This window comes from Capsicum annuum, chromosome 4 (genome assembly GCF_002878395.1).
Source record: "Capsicum annuum cultivar UCD-10X-F1 chromosome 4, UCD10Xv1.1, whole genome shotgun sequence".
Lineage (NCBI taxonomy): Eukaryota > Viridiplantae > Streptophyta > Magnoliopsida > Solanales > Solanaceae > Capsicum > Capsicum annuum.
The window spans coordinates 2,151,720-2,175,860 of NC_061114.1; the positions used below are offsets into that span (position 1 = coordinate 2,151,720).

The 24,141-nt window shown below is 35.0% G+C and overlaps 4 protein-coding genes across 4 annotated transcripts in view; 1 reads left to right on the top strand and 3 right to left on the bottom strand.

Annotated features, from left to right (window-relative positions):
• Positions 1–364, bottom strand: part of LOC124897835 — a 12,768-nt gene extending 12,404 nt beyond the window's left edge. Inside the window, exon 1 of the mRNA XM_047411425.1 lies at positions 55–364. Within this exon, the coding sequence (XP_047267381.1) occupies positions 55–364 (310 nt within the window). The remainder of the gene's footprint in view (positions 1–54) is intronic.
• Positions 365–3,843: 3,479 nt separating this feature from the next.
• Positions 3,844–16,242, bottom strand: LOC107869337 (receptor kinase-like protein Xa21). Its single transcript, XM_047411426.1, has 6 exons — positions 15,628–16,242; positions 15,436–15,586; positions 5,517–5,612; positions 5,296–5,341; positions 4,181–4,876; positions 3,844–4,102 (listed from the first exon to the last, which is right to left on the bottom strand). The coding sequence occupies exons 1-6, from the start codon at positions 16,240–16,242 to the stop codon at positions 3,844–3,846; spliced, it is 1,863 nt and encodes a 620-aa protein (XP_047267382.1).
• Positions 16,243–19,393: 3,151 nt separating this feature from the next.
• Positions 19,394–19,858, top strand: LOC107869338 (ras-related protein Rab11B-like; the record flags this gene model as incomplete). The annotated part of the gene is made up of 1 exon (XM_047411427.1): positions 19,394–19,858. A coding segment is annotated over one exon (465 nt), but the record flags the coding sequence as incomplete, so codon positions are not given.
• Positions 19,706–23,886, bottom strand: LOC107868421 (probable LRR receptor-like serine/threonine-protein kinase At3g47570). The gene is made up of 4 exons (XM_047411428.1): positions 23,465–23,886; positions 22,840–23,201; positions 20,715–22,706; positions 19,706–20,626 (listed from the first exon to the last, which is right to left on the bottom strand). Exons 1-4 carry the CDS (start codon positions 23,884–23,886, stop codon positions 20,289–20,291), a joined length of 3,114 nt encoding a protein of 1,037 aa, XP_047267384.1. The 3' UTR covers positions 19,706–20,288.
• Positions 23,887–24,141: the final 255 nt, after the last annotated feature.

The following is a 24,141-nucleotide window of genomic DNA, read 5'->3' on the forward strand; positions in this document are numbered from 1 at the left end:
TTATGTTTCCTTTTCCTTTATATCGCATTGAAACTATCTTATTAAGAATAGTACTTGTTTCAACCTTTTCGTTAGTAGCGAATCGGTCTGCGATTTCGTTTAAGAAACCTTTGGCATCTGTGTTCTCTGTTATACCGCCTCTTAAGGATTCCGGAATCGAGTGTTGCATCATCATCAAGCTCATGCGATTTGATTGCTCCCACTTCTCGTATGCAGACTTTTGTTCATTCGAACTAGTTTCATTCAAGTCCGCAGGGTGATCAAATCTCAATGCATAATCAAGATCCATGCAACCAAGAACAATCATAATGTGTTCTTTCCATTTCTTGAAGTTTGTGCCGTTGAGCACAGCAATGTTATTCATATTTGTAGATATAGAAGATACTACAAGATAAATAAATAATGCTCACAATTAACCATCAAATAAATCATGTATATGTGAAGATAATCAAATTAAAAAAAAATTGAAAGAAACTATAACAAATAAACTCAAAACTTCACATTTATCAAACAAATATACACAAAAGTGGCCCCATCTCAAGATACCTAACACAACATTATCATTTAGTCTTTGGACAGAAATAATAATTTGTAATTGATACTCTTATACACAGTTTATGAACATTGATTACTTAAACGGCCTAATAATATGCCTTTCTTTGGACCAACACATTATCAGCATGTGTTATAACTATATCACATGTTCATAACTATCCGTAATATGACCAAAATAATCTCCTTTGGGATACTTATTTCGCATAGATAAAACATACTTACATGTTCAATGTAAATAAATCTAAGCAATAGAAGTTATTTGGTAAGATATTGATTTAATTCATTCATTTTGTTCCAGAAGTACAAATGATAACAATTTAAAAATAAGCTATAACAGGAATGGACAAAAAATTCTCCAAATTAAAATAAAAGCCAAAACACTTATACTATGTTTTTCCAGAAAGTTTCTGTGCCAAACACTTTCAATATATTTAAAAAGAAAAAAAGAAAAAAAAATAACTCTTGCCAATCTTAGAATCGAAGAAACAATAAGATTCTGTCATAATTATTTCAAAAGAAATAACAACACCGTAACATAACAAAACTGAAAATTAAGGATGTTGCTGTATCTCCTATATTATTCATTAAATAATTTTAGTCCATATGGCAATTTCTCAAGCGACATCACTTTCGTCTTGAAAATTTATGATAACAAAATTACGTTCCAAAATCTAGTTTCAACGGAATTGGAAAACAACGTAATACTTGCCTATTGATCGCCAAGAAATTATCCAAAAACTTGTTTACAAATAGACAAAAAACGAGTGTCATATCACAACAAAATTAAAATAGACACTTTGAAGTTGTACAACCACTAAACCAAGAAGCTAAATTTGATTTCCGAAAAATTAAATATCACGTGTAATGATCTGACAAGACCTCGCTCCGATACCACTTGTTAGAAAACTTTAAAGAACTTCACCCAAGATCACATGTAAATCATTAGACAGAAATTCAAAACTAGAAGAACAATAAGAACACTAACCTTTTTCCATAGTAAATAACTTGATTTTGAATTCTTGTTTTATGTAAGTTGTATGATCTTCTAAGTTTTAATACGCTTTCTATATTCTTTTCTTAGATGGGGTAGAGAAAGAGAAAAGTTAGTATAAATTTAGGGAATATGATATTTATATCTGACTCTTCCAAAAGGCACCTTTTAGTTATTCCTCTTTAGAAGAGGTACCTTTTCAATTAAGTTTCCATCACACTTATGAAAAGGTTCTTGAGGTTTAACTTATCAAAATAAATTTATATTAAATAGATATTTACATTTTAAGCGCAAATAATTTAATACTATATTAGATCAAAATTTGGGTTTCTTTAAAGATAGCATATCTATGAATAACATATTAATATGTGAGTCCACAAAATAGAAAATTACTAAAACTACGAACTCCAAACCTACCATGTTGCTCATTGCGTCAGGTATAGATCCTTGCAACTTGTTGTGTCTTAGAGAAATAGCTTAGTTTGTGTTGATGTCAACTGTTATGATCGGGTAGAATAAGCAATACCACAAAGCAAAAGAAATTAAGAATAAGACACATAGATTTACATGGATGGAGAATATAATGAGGAAAATGTCATATTTAAAAACATCCAAAAACGACCCACTAAATCACACTTATAATATGTACGATACAAAATAAATCGTACGCCCAATCCCTACGCTACCACCACAGACCCCACAAAAAATCATAAAAATGGGTCGCACCGTGAACTTTTCAGGGCCGGATCAACGAAATATAGGTCACAAACTCTAACATCAACCATAATAATGGTAGCAAAAGAAATCCTCTACTCGTTTTTTTAGGATAATTTTTTTTTTTGTTGACGAGAAGATAGAGAATGAAGCTCATTATACTTGAGTGTTGATGCAGTAGTACAAACAACATACAATGCATCATAATATTATTACTTAGGCACTGATGAAAAACATACTACGCATCATAACATTATACTTTAGTGTTGATGCACGAGTTGCATTGTTTCGAGGATTTTTATCTCCAGAATTAGTAGGTGATATTCCCATAAATGGGCAAAGGATGCTTTTTTAGACTCGAATCGCCTTTTCCTCGATCTGTAGCAATCTTATAATTATTATTGTCCTGTAGATACTGATACTTATATAGTTATAGTATACGCTAAGCTCAATATGCTAAATTGTGCTAAAGTATTAATTTCTTGCTAATGGAGTTTGACGCTCTAAGAACAAAACGATGCAGTTGGAAAGGAGAAAGAAGAAAATTCTTGATGATCAATTATGTATGAATCTTAAACTGAATTTGAAAAGTTTTTTTTTTTTTTATGGAACTAAAATAATTTCGCGTGGACTCTTATTACTTATAATGTTCCTCCCAGCACTAGTGCTAAATGGTCCATCTTTCACAACATAATTGGTATATTTCTCATCACTATTGGGATTGCATGTATTGTCGCTCACACCATAACCTGTACCAAGAGCGCTCGGATATGTTCCAACATGATAGCTTTCGAAAGCAAATGTAGATTAGTTAAATGACCATACCAAAAGCAGTATCATAGCTCTGCTTGGCTATGAGTGTGGTGAGCTTCCTCTCAAGTATACATTAAAAGAGTCACTGTTCTGCAACACAAACCCCTACTGGCAAAGATTACTGCCAAGATCAATACAAGGATGGTCAAATGTTTATAATGCCGAAGAAAGCTATCAAGTTAATAGAGGCTACTCGTAGAAGCTATTTGTGGTCTGGGGAAGCTACAATAACAAGGAATTCTATGGTGGCATGGGAGAAAATCTGCCTATAGACTATGGAACCAAGCTGCAATCTGTAAGTTGCTTTGGGCTTTAAGTCTACACAGAGAGAAACTATGGATTGCTTGGGTTGACACGTTATAAAGAGGCAGAATATAAACACAGGAACAAATTCTTTGCTAGAGCAGATAAAATGATAAGAGGAGATGTAGAAAATGCGGCATGGAGCCTAAGTGTGTTTTTATCTTATGTCTTTACTTTCATGGGAGTTCAATAATGGACTAAAGATGTTTTTATCAGCTGATATATGAATGTAGATCCTATGTCTGTGTTTCGTAAAAGCGAGTCAAAAGAGCATTTGTTCGTTGAATGTAAGGCGAGTCTGTTAGTTCCATTCTGAGAAGGGAAGTGTATAGAAGTACCATTCCTTGGTAGTTCATGCAATTCATTTAATTGGCAGAAGAAAAAAACATTCTTCTCAGCAATACAATTATTTAGCAAACATTTTCAGCAAAAGAAGTTATTTGGAACAAGAATTGCCAAGAGCATGCTCAACATGCGAGAAGTTGAATTCTGATCTTTTGTAGCATCCCTACAACATCTTTCATGTTTGTCTGTCTTGCTGGAGACTCAGCACAGCAATCTAGTGCTACTTTAATGATTGATGCCACACAATCCAACTTCTTCATGACGTGATTATCTGTTGGTGGAACCAAGTTGGCATCAGCAACATCTATTACTGCATCAGGAAGTGAATAACTCACCCATTGTTTCAAGCTAAGATCTTCCGCAAACTCACTAGGCTTTCTCCTGGTAAAGGTTTCCAGCAACATGATTCCATAACTATACACGTCACATTTAGTAGACACCAATCCATCTCATCCATACTCTAGAATCAAACAATTATTTAAAGATGTAACATGATAACTTGGTGGAAAAAGAAAGGGAAAAGAAATGTTCAAAGCAAAATCAAGAGACGCACCTGGCGCAATATAACCCAATGATGCTATGGTTTTAGTGTATAATTCACTTTCATCGTCACCAAGCAGTTTTGGGGTACCAAAGTCGCTTAGGTGGGCAACCATATCCACATCCAGCAAGACATTACTCGGCTTCAGATCATAGTGAATCACAGGCGACGAGCAACCATGGTGCAGATATTCCAATGCACATGCCACATCTATCATTATGCTTAGCCTTTGCATGATGTCTAAGAAGTAGTTGTGCGAATACAAATACTTCTCAAGGCTCCCATTAGGCATATATTCGAGCACTAAAGCCTTAAAATCAAGGTTGGAACAGCTAGTAATGACTTTTACGAGATTCCTATTGCGAAGGCTGCGCAGAACTTCACATTCCGTATCAAAGCTCTTGAATGCTGCATCTAGTTGCAGATTGAACACTTTAACTACAATGGCAGTTCCACTTCTGAGAACACCTTTGTAAACAGAGCCAAAACTTCCAGAACCAATCAGATTACTCTCGCTAAGCGCATCAGTTGCTTGTATCAATTCATAGTATGAAATTCTTTCTCTTGCTATTGCAGACAATGAATCAGCTTGTTGAGGAGCTCTTTTACCCTTTCTATACCATATCCAGAAAAAAATAAAGGTGCAAGGAACAACTACTAGTGCATTTCCCAGCAAAAGAAAAAGAACTAGTATTTTTTTCCTGTTTGATTTGTGCGTTGATGAAGTGGGGCATGGAGGGACACTAAATCTTGAAGAACCACACAATGCTTCATTGTAGATGAAAAAATGGCTCGAGAGGTTCTTGAAAGGACCTCCCGACGGTATTTCACCTTTCAATTTGTTTACAGAAACATTGAAATATTTCTAGTTTTGAAGTTTCTCCAAAGACTTGGGAATTATTCCAGATATATTGTTATGAGAAAGGTCTAGGATCCATGCAACTTGTTGTGTTTCAAAGAAAGGTGTGCCAGATTTTGCAATCCTCCAATTTCTCTTGGAATTCTATTTGAAAATTTATTCATCGACAGATACATCTTTGTTACAGCCATTAGATTTCCAATTTCTGGAGGTAAAGAACCTACCATTTTTTTGACGATAAGTCAAGAACCACTAGATCGTGAAGGTTCCCTAAACTTGGTGATATATTGGAACTCAATTTGTTGGAAATGAGACGTATCTCCTAAGGGAATTAATATTCCATAAAAAATTAGTAAGAGATCCTGAAAGTTGATTTTGATCCAAGTAAATATCACCCAGATGCTGCAATTTACATATATGATCACCAACAAATCCTGTAAGTTTGTTGTTACTCAAGTCGAAGCGCTGAAGGTTTCTCAAGTTGCCAATTGCTGTGAGAATTGATCCAGCCAAGTTGTTTCCAGAAAGATCAAGGAATAATAAGTTGTTTCCTTGGTCAAGTCGCTAAAACCTGGTTTTGCATAAACACCAAAATATTCCTAAAATCATTTGTTTTTTCAAAAATAAACTTTTTCAAGGTTTATCAAAAGACGTTTTCTAACAGGTCGGATAACCGTAAGTTAGCGGACGTTTTAGGTGCCTAACACCTTCCTAAAACATTAATAGGAACTGCTTACTTAGAATCTCTTAACTTAAAACGATTTTCTTGTTTTGAATCGCTTTAAGTAACTCTCTAAAGGTTTCTTAATTCCTTTTCAAAATTAAGTGGCGACTTTCTTCAAAAGTCAAAATTTCTCTGCAAAACAATAAGTACTGGTGATAAATTTTCTAAGAGATGTGGAAAGGTTCCCCATGGAGGCTGGAAGCATGCCATTTAGCGGGTTGAGAGATATATCAAGAAATGTTAAATTTCTACATTTGGTTAAGGAAGTCAGGAAGCTTAATGATGAATCACTGGTCAAATTGTTTCCCCCTAAACTTAGATATTGTAGATGAGTCAAATATCCAAGGGAATTGGGAAACAAGCTACTTAGTTGGTTGTTACCAAGGTCTAGAATAGTAAGTTTTGAATAATTAGAGATAGAATGAGGAATAGTCCCAAAAAGATTGGTTAAGCTACTAAGATAAAGCTCTTCAATGTTGGGTGTGAAAGAACACATGTTTGGTGGGAGGCTTCCTGATAGATTGTTTTCTAAAAGATCAATTTCTCTCAGCCCGGATATGTTGAAGATCTCCATTTGGAGTGAACCACATGTAACACCCTGTATTTTCGGGCTAGAGTTTAGACCGTCGTTCCTATGTATATAGACCCGAACTGAATTATTCTTTATTAACATACGTGTGGTAAACACTCCTATCGTAATGCCCCATAAAATTCTCAAGTCGATTTCATTTTTAGTGTTATGTTTGAGGGGCTAACAACTAGAATATTTTTCTAAGTGTAATGAGGACTTAGAGTCATTTTATCAGGCAATCTTCGGGAGACAACTTTTCAACCATCCTGACATCCGTTTTTAGATTTTCCAGTTGAGTTATGATCCAGAAAGCTCATAGTAAATCTCGAATAAGTTTTGAAATTTTTCGGAATGCATAAGGCTGCGTTTGGATTTCAAAACAGTAGTAAACCGCATAGCCTATTGCCCAGTTTTCAGAATTTCAGGGTCAACTTCAAACGATCATAACTCTCTGAATATAATAAACTGAGAAAGAAGCTACCTATCAAATGAAAGCTCTTTGGGTCTTCTTTCCAATGTAACTAGTTTCATCCAAATCAAACATCTGAGTAAGGAGTTATACCCATTTTACTTCAGTTTATCAATTGAGCGACAGTTTCAAATTTGTTTGTTTTCTTCGGGGCATTTTAGTCATTTCACCACACCATATTTAGCCCCCAATTCATCAAAATATAATCCTTTTCTCAAATTTTCTCTCAAAAACACCCCGTAGGGTTTCAAAATAAAAATTCCAAAAACTCAAGATTCAACCATGGGTTTTCAAAACAAATTGAAGATTTGGAAACCCTGCAACGTAGGCTTCAAGAAGCACGTATCACATTTGCATATAGAGGTACGTGCGGTTATCTCAAAAATCTCATGGGCTTACAAATTCATGTTTTAAAAATGGGAGTTTTGAAATTATGAATATAAACATGTTTCAAGCATCTTTATGATATTGATTTGATCTTTAGGCCTATTTCCGAAGTGATTTGATATATTATATATGCATATGCTTGTGATTCAAAAGATGTTAACTTGAGAACAGGCATTATATAAAACCCCTCTATTAATATGAAATTGTTTGAAATTTTCATATGATGTGAATTGTTTCAAATCATCTTGATAAGCATGACATGAACTATTTTGAAAGTGGATATGATTTTCGACTTGCAAGGAGAGGGTTATTATGTTGAAATATGATGAATATAATGGTTGTATGAAAGAATAATGTGATATTGATGGCTTGCAAGTCGGGTATGACGATACCCTACAGAATATGATATGTGATTGAATCAGATGAAATTTGAATGCATTGATTTTACATGAGATAGGTGGATGCCCGAAGAAGGCGTTTGAGTGTAAGGGCTTATTGCTGGAAATCATGTTTGCCGAAATGGGAACTTGGTACCATGCTTTGTGATCTTGTGTACCTAACTTTATGTCATTCGCAAATTGGGACTATGGTTAGGAGCCCTGGTTTGTGATCTTGTGCACTACCATTGGGTCGAGACACCCTGTTGTGTGATCTTGTGTGTCTTCTCCTCACTTATACTCTAATCTCGGCGGCAACCGAGGTTTGACAGTTGGTGTAAATGTGATATGTAGGGTATTCCACCTAGCTCAGCTACATTGCATTGTTGTTGAAAACAATTACAGTACGCCTATGTGTTTTTAAATGATTTTATATGAAACTGCTTTATAATGACTTTCAACTATATTTTGTAAAAATATTATGTTTTATTTTGATATCTCTGTGTACCAGTACTTTTGTATTGACCCCCTTCCCTCCCACGTTCAGAGGCACAGTCTAGGGGTAAAGAAAATAAGTAGATTTCCTCAGACAGATTCGCAGAGTCACTTGGTGAGCCTTCTATATTTTGGAAGTCCTGATATCTGGCAGTTTCATTTATCATTTATTAGTTTTGGGTCTACTGTGGGCCTTGTCCCAGTTTTCAGATAGATATTTATTTTAGTCATGTGGAGAGATTTTGCAGGCGTTATAGAGATGTTGATTGAGATTGTGGGACATTATTCCCCATTATTATTTTTATCTGATTCTTGACCATATTTTCGTTATATAGTGTATCTTCCGCATTTTTTTTCATATAAGTCATGTGCATGATTACCAGATAAATAAGGGGTGTTTCGGGCCTTGATGGTTTGGAATACTCGTCACTGCCAGGGCCCGGGTTTGGGTCATGATGAACTTGATATCAAAGCATGGTTCATGGTCTCAGGGTGTCTGCGAAATTACGTTGGATAGAGTCTTGTTTATGGGTGTGTAGCGCGCCACACTTATAAGCAGGAGGCTACTAGGCGTTTAGGAATGTCTCTCTTTCTTCATGTTCTAGTTCGTGCAATAGAGTCGAAATGTTCCCCCTTCATGCTCTAATTCGTGCTACGGTGTCGCCCATATGAAAGTAAAGTCATCCCAAATTCTTTCCTTACTCTGATGTTCTCAGACATGTCCTATTATTGGGCTGATTGAAGTGCAAAAAATTTAGAATATACATAATATAGTCCTTTCCGATTGAGTCCTATAAGATTTTAAAAATTGTGCAAAGACTCGATAGGAGTCTGTTAGTGCATCAATATGTGTTGATTTTGAAGTTAATATTGATCCTGATGGAATCGTGCATTCCAGCTTAAGGTATTAAGTGTATCTAGTCCCTCTCAAAATCTTGTTACAGATGCGGACAATGTATGGCAGAATGTTGGAACTGTATTTCTACCCGAATAGTAGCGTAAGTTAAAGTATTGTTTTCATGACCTATTGGTAGTGATATTAGACCAACAAGTTGGTGATTTAAAGTTACAAAGTTAGAAGTCAGAGTGAGGGTGATTTTGTGTAAATGAATATTTCAGTTTAACCGATGTTTGAGGATGATTTACCCCTTTATAGTGATAAACTAATGTGGTAGCTAGCAGCATGTGTGGACGGTATGGTTGTCCGTGGAGGAAGTGTTTTACTCATATTTTTACTTATACGGAATAATATGTATATTCTTAGACCATTAAATATTATGTGTCAATTTTCCATCCCTTTTAATATGTAATCTTGTTATCATGGTGTTTTTGAAAAAAAAAATAAAAAAAAAATTAAAGTCTAGTGAAGCCGTGTGGGGATCTTTTGATTCACTAGCATAATTGTCTTGTCATCTATCTCATTTTCTTGTTCAAAATACAAAACCAAAGTCTAGTGAAGCTGTGTGAGGCCTGTTTCAATTCACTAGCAACTTGTTGTTCTTTCGTTGGTTTAATATATGTATGGCTGAATCTGTTTGCATGAGATTGAGTTGATAAAGAGGTAATTCGTCCTTGTGAGTTAGTTTAGTATAAGGTAGAGAAGGAGTTGTTAGTCAGGGTGATTTGTTGGTTGCTTGAATGTGAAAATGGCTATATTAGCGAGTAAGTTATGATTATAGACTCAAGGTTGTTTGAGGAATTTGAAGGCAGTCTAAATGTATGATTGAGTGAGTAAATATGAGGTGAGAAATCCGTATAAGTAGAAAAGATTATATAGGGTTATAATATAATATTAAGGTTTATCGTGTCTATTATGTGACCTTACCCCTTGACCTTCTTTTGTTGATAGTTGTAAACTAGTACTACTTATGAGAAGGTATGTAGCAGATTTTGAAGTATTTGGAATAGAATGTTTCAATTTGATGAATTAGTATATTATGCTGCACTTGTCATTGGTGGTAGATGATTGATGCTAGACCATTGTCTTCAATTTAATGTAGGATGTGGATGTAAGAATAGTGGCATGAGATTAATGATGTATATTTGTGGGAATAAATATTAGTAGGCTTGATGTGTTGAAATAGTACGTGCTAATGAGTTATGATAAGGAAGACCATAAGGTCAAGGTCGATTGTTGTTGTTATAAAGTTCTAGTGTACTAGTGTTCCTTGATGTTTATTTCATGGTTTCCAAGTGAGAATCATGCATAAGGTTGGGTTGTAAAATCATGTTTAGCACTAATCATTAAGTTTTAACAGTTGAATTTCATAAAGGTGGATATGATGATTTCTTGATCAATGATGTTAGTTATATGAAAGTGATCTAATAGGATTGAATGGTGTATGAAATGGCTTAATTATAAATTGATTTGTAATGAAGTATAATGTTGTAGGTATGGTATAGAAGTATGCCAAGGTGATATGAGGTTGTGGCATATTTTTCTAAGACTATTACATAATTTGTGTGGCTAGTGGTACCATTGAATCGTTAAGTGGAGAAAGACTAGTTAGACGGTATATGCTGATCTAAATAGCCATGTTAAATGTTAGAATCTAGTTTGAGTTTTGAAGGTTGAACCGATAGAAATAAGTATTGGTGGCTTTGGAAAGATAGAGTGTATCCCAGAAGGTAGTCATTCGGGTTAAGTCTACGATATGCATGTATTATCATTTTTTTTCTTTCAGACCCTAGAGTGCAGTAAGTGTAGTTCAGTTAGAATCTGGTAAGGGATCTCCCAAACTCTAGATGATGACTTGAAGCTAAGGGAGAGATGATAGAATGAATGACCAAGTAAGGCTCTTAGATTCTAGTAGTGATGTAGTATGATTTAGAACATCAGAAAGTGAGGGTGAATCTCAACCCATTCCTACCTCAGTATTTTTTTTTTAGTTATTCAGATGCTTACTCATGCCTTATGATCTAGTTCCGTGATCGTAGATCATGATTCCTGTATATGATAGAGAGTCACATACCCTTCCAATTCCAAGATAATGAGTTCTAGTTCGTTCAAGTAGTCGGAGTCACATTCCTTATGTTATAAACTCTAGTTGAGGTCATGAAACTCATGACGCATGTACTCACTCTTTATAGTGTGCTTAGTCCCGTATAAAAATCTTTTCATGCTTCTGGATCTTATGTTTAACCTTTTAGTGACCGTCCCTATGCAATGATAGTGGTGATGATGTAAATGTTCTTGTTGATGGAAGATCATAGTATGCTTGCTTAGATAAGGCCATAAGTATGAAGTAAGAGTTGGGGCCAAGTCTTTGATACATGTGATGGTTAGTGGAAAAGTTTGTGTGTGTTTGTGTTAGGGTAGCGCGTGGGAATTATATTGACAATAGTTTAAAAATTATGTGAAGTATGTATTTATGGGTAGTTGCCTTGAAGTCAACATGTGGTTATAAAATAGGCTTGAATGATGTTTTAGGATTGTAGTGGAAGGTCGCAATATGCATTAGCGACTTCATATTAAGAGTTCAGAGTAGTCATTGAAGTGGTAAGGCATGTTATGCTTAGGATGTGATCTTTAAAAGAGGTATAGAAGGAGGCATCATATGGTTTAGAATAATAGCGTAGTGCAGCATGTTGTATTTTTGTGACTTAGAGTTAGGCTTGATCGCGGTGTAAGGATTAAGCTATTTTAGACATTAGTAGAAAATAAAATTGTCAATGCTCATATGAGAATTTTAAGCTGAATTGAATGAATATGATATTTATGGGGGGAATAGTATAGTTAAGGGATATTCGAGAAGTGTGCTAAGCTTGAAAGTAAGAAGTTGTATTGCCAAAGGTCTGGTAATTCTATCCTAATTTAGGAGTTATATGTCTATATTTCAGACTACAGAGTGGTGTCATTGTGATGATTCCTTAGTGGGTGTCTTGTGTAATCCATACCCAAGATTCGTGGCTCCCTATTACTGCTAGAACTTCCTTAGAGAGAGTGTTGAAGAGAATACTTCAGTTAAGTATGAAAGTCCAGCATAATTCAGTCTGTATAGTCAGTAAGTCAGTTTAACAAGCAGATTTGCATGGCTTGTTTTCTCATTTTTTTATTTATTCATGCTACCCGAAATCTCAGACATGCTACTATTCCAAGAGAGAGTATACTAGTAATTCCAAGTATAGATCAGTTCATGCGACATGCATTAGATTCAGATTCCAGAGATTCAGTTATGATTCAATTCGTAGGTGCCCTGTGCATCGCCTCAGTTCCCCGAGTATCTTAGTGAATTGAGCATTCATAGAGGGACATAGGATCCCAAGGGGGAGATACCTCATTCAGTTGCATGCATAGATTCTTATTACAAGCCTCGCACCAGCTATCATTGCGTATTCAGTCATACATTCATACGTCAGTTAAGTCAGATATGCATGCATTAGAAATGCATGTTCAATAGAAAAAGTTCAGCTTATCAGTGTATTTAGTCCTGCGTTCATGAGAGCAACTCAGTCATAGATCCATGCATCAGATATGCATGTTCATTATGAGAATTCAGCTTATGAATAGCTTTAGTTGTGTATTCCATGCATGCACATTCGGTATAAGAATTTAGAACATCAGTAGTCCCAACCTTATAGTCATGTTTCAGATCAGTGTATTCTTTCTTAGAGAAACATATCATGTCCGCATTATTCCATACCTCTAAGCTTCAATATGTTCCTACCCATCATTCGAGGACGAATGATCCCAAGGGAGAGATAATGTAACACCCCGTATTTTCGGGCTAGAGTTTAGACCGTCGTTCCTACGTATATAGACCAGAACTAAATTATTCTTTATTAACATACGTGTGGTAAACACTCCTATCGTAATGCGCCATTAAATTCTCGATTCGATTTCATTTTTAGTGTTATGTTTGAGGGGCTAGCAACTAGAATATTTTTCTAAGTGTAATGAGGACTTAGAGTAATTTTATCTGGCAATCTTCGGGAGACAACTTTTCAACCTTCCTGACATTCGTTTTTACATTTTTAAGTTGCTTTACAATCTGGAAAGATCATAGTACATCTCGGATAAGTTTTGAAATTTTTCGGAATGCATAAGGCTGCGTTTGAATTTCAAAACAGTAGCAAAACGCATAGCCTATTGCCCAGTTTTCAGCATTTCAGGGTCAACTTCAAACGATCATAACTCTCTGAATATAATGAACTGGGAGAGCTTCTACCTATCAAATGAAATTTGTTTGAGTCTTATTTCCAATGCAACTGGTTTCATCCAAATTCAACATCTGAGTAAGGATTTATATCCATTTTACTTCAGACTGTCAGCTTGTCAACTGAGGGACAGTTTTGAATTTGTTTGTTTTCTTAGGGGCATTTTAGTCATTTCACCTCACCCAAATTTCATTTATAACACCAGATTTAGCACCTAGTTCATCAAAATATAATCCTTTTCTCAAATTTTGTCTCAAAACACCCCTTAGGGTTTCAAAATAAAAATCTCAATAACTCAAGATTCAACCATGGGTTTTCAAAACAAATTGAAGATTTGGAATCCCCACAACGTAGGCTTCAAGAAGCACCTATCATATTCGCATATAGAGGTACGTGGGGTTATCTCAAAAATCTCATGGGCTTAAAAATTCATATTTTAAAAATGGGGTTTTTGAAATTATGAATATAAACATGTTTCAAGCATCTTTATGATATTGATTTGGCCTTTAGGCCTATGTCCGAAGTGATTTGATATATTATATATGTATATGCTTGTGATTCAAAAGATGTTAACTTGAGAGCATGCATTATATGAAACCCCTCTTGATATGAAATTGTTTGAAATTTTCATATGATGTGAATTGTTTGAAATCATCTTGACAAGCATGACATGAACTATTTTGAAAGTGGATATGATTTTCGACTTGCAAGGAGAGGGTTATTATGTTGAAATATGATGAATATAATGGTTGCATGAAAGAATGATGTGATATTGATGGCTTGCAAGTCGGGTATGAAGATACCCTACAGAATATGATATGTGATTGAATTAGATGAAATTTGAATGCATTGATTTTACATGAGATAGGTGGATGCCCGAAGAAGGCGTTTGAGTACAAGGGCTCATCGCTGGAAATCGTGTTTGCCGACATGAAAACTTGGTACCATGCTTTGTGATCTTGCGTACCTAACTTTATGTCATTACCAAATTGGGACTATGGTTAGGAGCCCTGGTTTGTGACCTTGTGCACTACCATTGGGTCGAGACACCCTGCTGTGTGATCTTGTGTGTCTTCCCCTCACTTATACTTTAATATCGGCGGTAACCGATATTTGACAGTTGGTGTAAATGTGATATGTAGGGTATTCCACCTAGCTCTGCTGCATTGCATTGTTGTTGAAAATAATTACAATACGCCCATGTATTTTCAAATGATTTTATATGAAACTGCTTTATAATGGCTTTCAACAATATTTTGTAAAAATATTATGTTTTGTTTTGATATCTCTACGTACCAGTACTTTTGTATTGACCCCCTTCCCTCCCAGGTTTGGAGGCACAGTCTAGGGGTCTAGAAAATCAGTAGATTTCCTCAGACAGATTCGCAGAGTCACTTGGTGAACCTTCTATATTTTGGAAGGCCTGATATCTGGCAGTTTCATTTATCATTTATTAGTTTTGGGTCTACTGTGGGCCTTGTCCCAGTTTTCAGATAGATATTTATTTTAGTCATGTAGTAGAGATTTCGCAGACGTAATAGAGATGTTGATTGAGATCGTGGGACATTATTCCCCATTATTGTTTTCATATGATTCTTGACCATGTTTCCATTATATAATGTATCTTCCGCATTTTTTTTTTTCATATAAGTCATGTGCATGATTACCAGATAGATAAGGGGTGTTTCGGCCTTGATGGTTCGGAATACTCGTCACGGCCAGGTCCTCGATTCGGGTCGTGACACCACTAAACCTATTAAACTCAAGAGCAAGTACCTTGAACTCAATGAGATTGCTTATCTCTTTGGGTATTTCACCTGGAAACACATATAGCGGATTACTGGTGAGTTTAAATAATTGGTTCCATCTATTTTTTGCTAAGATATAAGAATTGTTTCTTGTTCATGTTGTCATTCTCCCATGATATAATCCACTAAGATATATTAACTTTTATATTGTTGGTCATACGAAAGTATTAAAAGAAAAAAGAAAAAAAAATACGTATAGAAGATAAATATATCTGAACAGAGCCATTAATCTGGCTTCGCTCTCCATGCCTAATACCCCCAAACTTAGATACCTCAAATAAAATACCGAAGCAATTAGATACAAGCATTCATAAGATAAAACATACCTGTGAAATGGTCAGTTCCGAGAAACAATTGCTGCAAGTTACTAAATCTTCCAATTTCACTATGTATTGGTCCATCAAACTCATTTTCCGATAAACCTAGTAGTTGAAGTTGTGAGCAATTTGACAAGCTCGTCGGCATATGACCATGAAGCTTGTTATCGGATAGATAAAGCCCTTTGAGTATTGGGAGACCATTGCATAAACCATTGGGAAGATATCCGATAAGCTATTGCATGTAAATGCAATGACTTCGATTCTTGAGATATTGAAAATTGTGAATGGTATAGACCCCGTAAGTTGATTAGCTTGTATGCCCAACAACTTCATGTTGTGAAGATTGCCGATCCCTTCTGGAATATTCCCTTGAAGTGAATTAAAAGATATATCTAAAGTCTCCAACCTCGAGGCATTTGAGAGTGACAGAGGAATAGAAGCTATGAGCTTGTTACCTCGCAACCTTAATTCTCCAAGGTTTATAAGACTTCCAATCACTTTTTGTATTTGTCCCTCAATTGAATTTAAATTCAGATTCAAAATCTCAAGTGTGGACACATTAGAAAATGTAGAAGGGATGGAACCAGTGAAACTATTATTTCTAATATTAATAACTTGAAGTTGGTGTAAAAACCCAAAACAACAAGGAATCGCCCCTCCGAAGTTGTTGAAACTTAAATCAAGAAACTTAAGCCGACGTAAGCGTGCCATTTCATGAGGAAAATTTCCATGGAAATTGTTGCTTCCCAAGTCAAGAGAAACAAGAAATGAGAGGTTTCCAAATTCACAAGGAATCTTGCCAGTAAGAGCCATGTTGGAAAGATTCAAGGATTTCACTCATTGGTGACGAGAACAACAAGTGACTCCAACCCAATGACAAACAAAAACAGCGGGAGACCAGTTTTCATCCAAGAAGTTGGAGGGGTTGGAAATGATTTGAGATTTTAAGGACAAAAGAGCTAATTGATCAGTGGTAATGTTGGTTTGAGTCATGGCTGAACTAGCCATAAGCAACAAGAGTGTTAAGAGAAAAAATGTGAAGATTTTCTCCATTATTGCATAAATTTGTAGGTAGGCTCCATAACATGTGATTTTGAGACTTTAAATAGCAATGAGGTCTCCCTTTTGGTCTTCATGATTTTTAAAAAAATACTTTTCCTCATTCATTCTCTTATATTTAGTGGCTGAATCAAAATTTTCAAAAAAAAAATTCAAACTATAAAGAAGTAAATTCATGAAAAAATCAAAGAGTGTCATTATGTAATATATACATAAAAAATATTTTTACATACCTACACAATGTATTTTTTAGACGAACATGTGGCTCCGCCATTGGTCATATCAATTTTAATTTCACCAAGTTTTGCACGTTTCAATCAGCCCAAGACTTGTGCAAGTCATCAACCAAGTCTTGCTTTATCTTTTCTGGACTAGACTTTATGTTCCTCTAATAGATTAGTAAAATTAACTTATACTATACGCTCGAGAAATATTTTTACAAGATTTGCATAGTTTACATGTTTATAATCCTTTTATCTCTAGCTAAGAAAGAATATGTTGTTAATTTAGATCATTTTTGTATACAATGGTAATAAAAGGAGCTTTTAATTATAGTTTATAATGTTAGAATTTTTTTCCTGATTTTCTTACTAAGTTTAAGTTTTTCTTTTCTTGAAAAAAAAAATAATACCATAATTACTTTTACTTTTCCTAAAAAGAAAATATAAATCTTTTTCATATTTGGCAAACCTCTTTCTTGGAGGAAAGGTTTTGAATTTGAACATGTGGTAGTTTATTACTATAACACAATAACCTCCACAAGGTAGTTCATTAAATAATTTTGTTTAGAGGGATATTTTCTCCTAATAGGTTTTAAATTTTTCATTATTATTTTAATATGTAGGTCATTTGACTAAATCATATTAATAATATATTTTTAGTATTTGTTTTTAATTTAGTATCATCTTATTTATCATTTCTATAGTTTGCAACTATTAGCTTCCGCATGATTCCCTCTCGATTTCGAACCCAACATATAATTTGTTTGAAATTTTGATTTGTTTTATAATAAATTTGTATGAACTTTTTTTTTATAAAAGAATTCACAACATTAAGAGCCCATTTGAATAGGATTAAAATCAGGTCAAATTAATTTTTAAACTTTTATTTTTAGTTTTTTATTTTAAATATTTGATAAAATTAAAAAGTGCTAAAAAAATGAAAAAACTATTTTTTTTTTAAATAAAAATAAAAAAGTGAGAAGCTGTGTACCCTCACTTTTTTATTTTTTGGATTAAAATTCTTGGAGGTTTTGATAAAAATATTTATCTTTTTATCCCTTATATTTTCCTTTAATTCCAATGATACCATGAACTTGTAGCCCATGAATATGTGATTTTTCTTTCTTTTTTTCCCTGGTTCTTTTTGTCTCTTTCCTTCAATTTTCTCTTCATCTTTCTCCTTTGTTTTGAGAAAATTCATCATTACATCGGAGGTTTGTTCATGGACTTTTCTTTAAGTGTCGTATTTTCTTGACATGTTCTATCTCTTTTATTTTAAATATTTTTTAGTTAGTTTAAAATGAAGGATTCTCTTGTTATCTCGACATTGTATTTTTCTCCACAGATTTTTCAAATGGAATAAGTCAAAAGAAACAAGAAATGTGAGGCTTCCAAATTCACTGGAAATCTTGCAAGAGTTATGTTGGAAAGATTTAAGGATCCCACTCTCTGGTGATGAGAATCACAAGTAACTCCTACCCAATGGCAAACAAAAGTACCAGAAGACCAACTCTTTTTTTATAAATATAAATATACATGTCAAGCAAGTCTAGAAGATATATATATATATATATATATATATATATATATATATAAAGACTTGTACAAATCAACCAAGTCATGTTTTATTTCGCATTGGGCGTAAATTCTTTGTAAATAGTCTCGCTTTCACATTCTCTAGAATACTTACTACTCTCTTAGTCCTATAATAAGTTTGAGCTTAATAAACAAAAACTATTATTACCTAAGGAATTCTAGAAGAAAAATCTTATGTTTTTCCAATCATACTATCTTCTTAACAGTGTCCAATTTTCAAGAGAAATTTACTAAATTGGGGTAATTTAGTAAATTAAATATCTTTTTTGTCTTGATTTCTTGAAGGGGGTGATTTTTGCTATGATAACATTTTTTCTTTTTGGGGCGGCTGTTACCACTATTAAACAATAAATCAATAATTATTGTTTAGTTGGCTTGGAAAAAAAAAACAGTTAGACGGTTTCCTATTGGATGGTTTTAAAAATATTTCTCCATATTACCAACTTTCAGCAAGCTAAGAAGAAAATTTGCTTTCACGTTCTACAATTGGTGTTGAATTTGGTACAAGAACTATTCATGTTGATGACAAAATTGTCAAAGTTCAAGTTTGGGACACTGCTGGTCAAGAAAGGTGCCAATTCCTTTTCCTTTATTCTATTATTAAATCGTGATGGATCTAGAAATTTAAGTTGATATGTAATTGTTATTAATGTGCGCACACACACATATATAATGTTTGGCCATATTTTGGTGTTCGCAGGTAGGTACTTAAACTTGTATACAGTTGAACAAGTAGAAATACACATCATATGTGACAATTACGTCGCATCTACATGGCAATCTCATACAAATTGCCACATAGATGCCACATAGGATGTGTATGCCTACTTGTTCAATTTAAGACAAATTTAAGTGTCTACTTGTGCACATCCAAAGTTGGAGGACATAGATGCGAGCTGAAGTCAAGTTAAAGGGCATACTTACGTATGATGCCAAATTTGTATGTTGAAAGAATTCGATGGTGAAATATATGCTACGAAAGAAGTGCTTATGTTGACCTTATGCTACGATTCTTCGTTCTCTTAATAAATTTCTAGTTAGATGATCACTGTGTCCACTAATTTTACAATATCCGTGCCTCTCCCTGAATTATATCTGATCGTTTTTCATGTCTCATAAAAAGGTATCGAGCCATCACTAGTAGACATTATCGCGGAACAGTGGGTGCCTTACTGGTTTACGACATAACACGCCATGTTACATTTGAGAATGTAGCAAGATGGCTCAAAGAATTGAGAGACCACACAGACCAAAACATCGTTTTAATGCTCGTGGGGAATAAGGCGGATCTTCGCCACCTCAGAGCTTTCCCCACGGGCGAATCAAGTGGTTTTGCAGAAAGAGAGAACACTTTCTTCATGGAAACATCTGCACTTGAGGCACTCAATGTAGAAAACTCCTTCACAGAAGTACTCACTCAGATTTATCAAGTGGTTAGTCGTAAAGCTCTTGATATAGGAGATGATCCTGCATCTATACCAAGAGGACAGACAATTAACATCGGAAAAGATGATTTATCTGCTGATAAGAAAGGTGGATGTTGTTCAGAATGAGTATGATCCCTTTTTCCGTATACACAAAGGTGGACTCTCCCTAGATCTGCCTCTGGATGAAAGCATATAATACTCAAAACTAATCCCATTTTCAACAAATGTAAGTTGGACAAAAGAACTAATAGCACAGTATATTGTTGAGGAAACTAAAGGGGGATGGAATTTGTAAAAGGGGAATTTCAGCTAAGCAAAACTTCTTGTTTCCATAAGATACTTGCAATAGACTGAATGTCTATGTTGCTCGGACTCTTCAAAAATGTCGATGTGTGCGTGTTTGAACCTTCTAAAGTAGTGTATTTTTTAAGTATTCTGTCATAAGGCTGCAACAGTCAGATTTATTGCAACCAGCTAGAACTGTTGAAAACAGAATCATGCCCAAATCAAGTGCTAAAAGATAAAAGCGAACCACTATAAAAATTTGCAACATTGTTCAACATGCAAGAAGTTGAACATTGATCTTCCGTAGCGTTCCTACAACATCGCTCATGTTAGTCCTTCTTGCCGGATTTTCAGCACAACAATCCAATGCTACTATCATGATTGATGCCACAGCATCTAGTTTCATTTGTAAGCGACTACCCATTTGGGTTACCAAGTTGGCATCTACGACGTCCATTACAGCATCTGGAAGTGAAAAACTCACCCATTGCTTCAAGCTAAGATCTCCCTCAAAATCATTGGGCTTTCTCCTAGTAAACGTTTCCAGCAACATGACCCCATAACTATAGACGTCGCACTTTGCTGACACTAGTCCATTCAGTCCATACTCTACAGTCAAACAATTCATTTAAAGATACAATAAACTTTCTTGGTAGGAAAAAAGGAAAGGAGTAATCAGCAAAACTAAGAGATGTACCTGGAGCAATATAACCTAATGTTGCTAAGGTTTTAGTGTATAAATCACCCTGATCTTCACCAAGCAGTTTTGAAATGCCAAAGTCGCTTAGGTGGGCAACCATATCTTCATCCAGCAAGACGTTACTAGGCTTAACGTCACAGTGAATCACAGGCAACGAGCACCCATGGTGAAGATATTCCAAAGCACATGCCACATCTATCATTATGCTTAGTCTCTGCTTGATGTCGAGGAAGTAGTTGTGTGAATACAAATACTTTTCAAGATTCCCATTAGGCATATAATCAAGAACTAAAGCCTTGAAATCATGATTGGAACAACTAGTAATGACTTTTACGATATTCCTATGGCGAAGGCTACGCAAAACTTCACATTCCGTATCAAAACTCTTGAATGCCGCATCCAGTTGCAGGTTGAACACTTTAACTGCAATGACAGTTCCACTTCTGAGAATGCCTTTGTAAACAGAGCTAAAACCTCCAGAACCAATCAGATTACTCTCACTAAGCGCATTAGTTGCTCGGAGAAGTTCATAGTATGAAATCCTTTCACTTGCTTCGGTAGACAATGAATTAGCTTGTTGATGAGCACTTTTACCTCTTCTATACCTTATCCATAGGAAAACAAAGGTCATAGGAACAAATACAACTGCAGTTGCGAGCAAAAGAATAAGTACTAGCAATTTTTTTCTATTTGATCTGAGCTTTGATGAAGTGGGGCATGATGGGACACTAAATCTTGAAGAACCACACAATGCTTCATTATAGATGAAAAACTGACCCGAGAGGTTCTTGAAAGGACCCCTCGAGGGTATTTCACCGTACAATTGGTTGTGTGAAACATTGAAATACTTGAGGTATTGAGGTTTCTCCAAAGACATGGGAATGATTCCCGATAAATTATTGTGAGAAAGGTCTAGGAATTCCAAACCTACCATGTTGCTCATTGAGTCAGGTATAGCTCCTTCCAACTTGTTGTGTCTCAAAGAAAGGTACGCTAAATTTTGCAAGCCTCCAATTTCTCTAGGAATTTCATTTGAGAAATGATTCATCGACAGATCCATCTTTGTTACGGCCTTTAGATTTCCAATTTCTGGAGGTAATGAGCCTACCATGTTGTTTGAGGAAAAGTCAAGAACCACTAGGTCATGAAGGTTCCCTAAGCTTGGTGGTATATTAGAACTCAATTTGTTGGAACCGAGATGTATCTCCCTAAGGGAAGTAATATTCCCTAAACAATAAGGAAGAGATCCTGATAATTGATTTCGACCCGAGTAAATATCACCCAAATGCTGCAATTTACATATATGATCTCCAATAAATCCTGTCAATTTGTTGCTATTCAAGTTGAACCGCTGAAGGTCTCTCAAGTTGCCAATTGATGTTGGAATCGATCCGACCAAGTTATTTCCAGAAAGATCAAGGTCGAATAAGATGCTTAAGTTCCCAACTTCATTTGGAATTCGCCCTTTGATTTTGCCATTGTTGGCATAAAAATTTCTAAGGGAGGTGGAAAGGTTGCCTGTGGAGGCCGGAATCATATCATTTAGAGGGTTGGAAGATATATCAAGAAATGTTAAATTTTTACAATTGGTTAAGGAAGTCAGGAAGCTTAATGATGAGTCGCTAGTCAAATTGTTTCCCCCTATATTTAGTAACTGTAGATGAGTCAAATATCTAAGAGAATTGGGAATCAAGCCAGTGAGTTGGTTGATAGAAAGCTCTAGATGAGTAAGTTTTGAACAATTGGAAATGGAATAAGGAATAGTCCCAACAAGATTGGTTAAGTTGTTCATATAAAGCTCTTCAATGTTGGGTAAGATAGAACACATGTTTGGGGGGAGGTTTCCTGATAGATTGTTGTCTGAAAGAGAAATCAGTTTCAGCCCTGATATGTTGAAGATCTCCATTGGGATTGAACCACTAAATCTATTATTGCTAAGACTAAGTAGCTCCAACTCAATGAGATTGCTTATCTCTTTGGGTATTTCACCTGGAAACATATATAGTGGATTACTAGTGAGTTCAAAAAGTTGGTTCAATCTATTTTTGCTAAGATATAAGAATTGCATCTTGTTTAAGTTGTCAATCTTCCGTGGTGAGAATCCACTAAGATAAAAACATACCTGTGAATTGGTTATATCCGAGATACAATCGCTGCAAGTTACTCAATCTTCCAATTTCACCATGTATTGGTCCATCAAACTCATTTTTTGATAAAGACAATACTTGAAGTTGTGAACAATTTGACAAGCTTGTAGGCATACGACCGTGAAGCATGTTATAAGACAGATAAAGCCCTTTGAGTATTTGGAGACCATAGCATAAACCATTGGGAAGACTTCCTGATAAGCTATTGCCAGTAAATGAAACGATTTCGATCCTAGAAATATTGAAAATTGTGAATGGTATAGAACCCGTAAGTTGATTATATTGTATGGACAACCAGTTCATGTTGTGAAGATTGCCAATTCCTTCTGGATGTTTCCTTGAAGTGAATTAAAAGATAAATCTAAAGTCTCCAACCATGAGGCATTCAAGAGTGACAGAGGAATAAAGCCTAAGAGATTATTACCCCTCAAGTTTAATTCTCTAAGGTTTCCAATCACTTTTGGTATCTGACCCTCTATGGAATTGAAATTCAGATTCAAAGTACCTAGTGTGGATATATTAGAAAATGAAGAAGGGATGGACCCAGTGAAACTATTATTCCTAAGATTTAGAACTTGAAGTTGGTGTAAAAATCCAAACCATGAAGGAACCTCCCCGCCAAAGTTGTTGACACTTAGATCAAGAAACTTAAGCCGGTGCAACTGTGCCATTTCTTGAGGCAAATTTCCATGGAAATTGTTGCTTCCCAAGTCAAGAGAAACAAGAAATGTAAGGTTCCCTATTTCACGGGGTATTACACCCATAAGATCCATGTTGGAAAGATTCAAGAATCTCACTGTTTGGTGACGAGAGCCACAAGTGACTTCATCCCAATGGCAAACCGACGTAGCTGGAGACCAACTTTCATCAAAGAAGTGAAAGGGGTCTGACAGGATTTGAGATTTCAGGGAAAGAAGAGCTAATTGATCAGTGGAGATATTAAATTGGGTCATGGCTGAGCTACTTCTAACAAAGTACTGAAGCATCAAGAGAAAACAGGTGAAAGGAACAAGTTTCTCCATAATTGCATATATTGGTAAGAATGTGGATATGGATTGTAATGATGTGGTTTTGAGACTTTAAATAGGAAAGAGGTCTCTTTCTCTTTCTGATTTTAAAATCTACAAAAATCTCTTTTATGAGAATTTTCCGTACATACATATTTTAAGGAAAGAAGGAACAGCTTTCCTTTATTCATTATTTTAGTCATTTGAAGACTAATAATACAACTAAAGAAACAAAAAAAAAAGTAACTTTAATTTGTTTAAGTGGCAGAT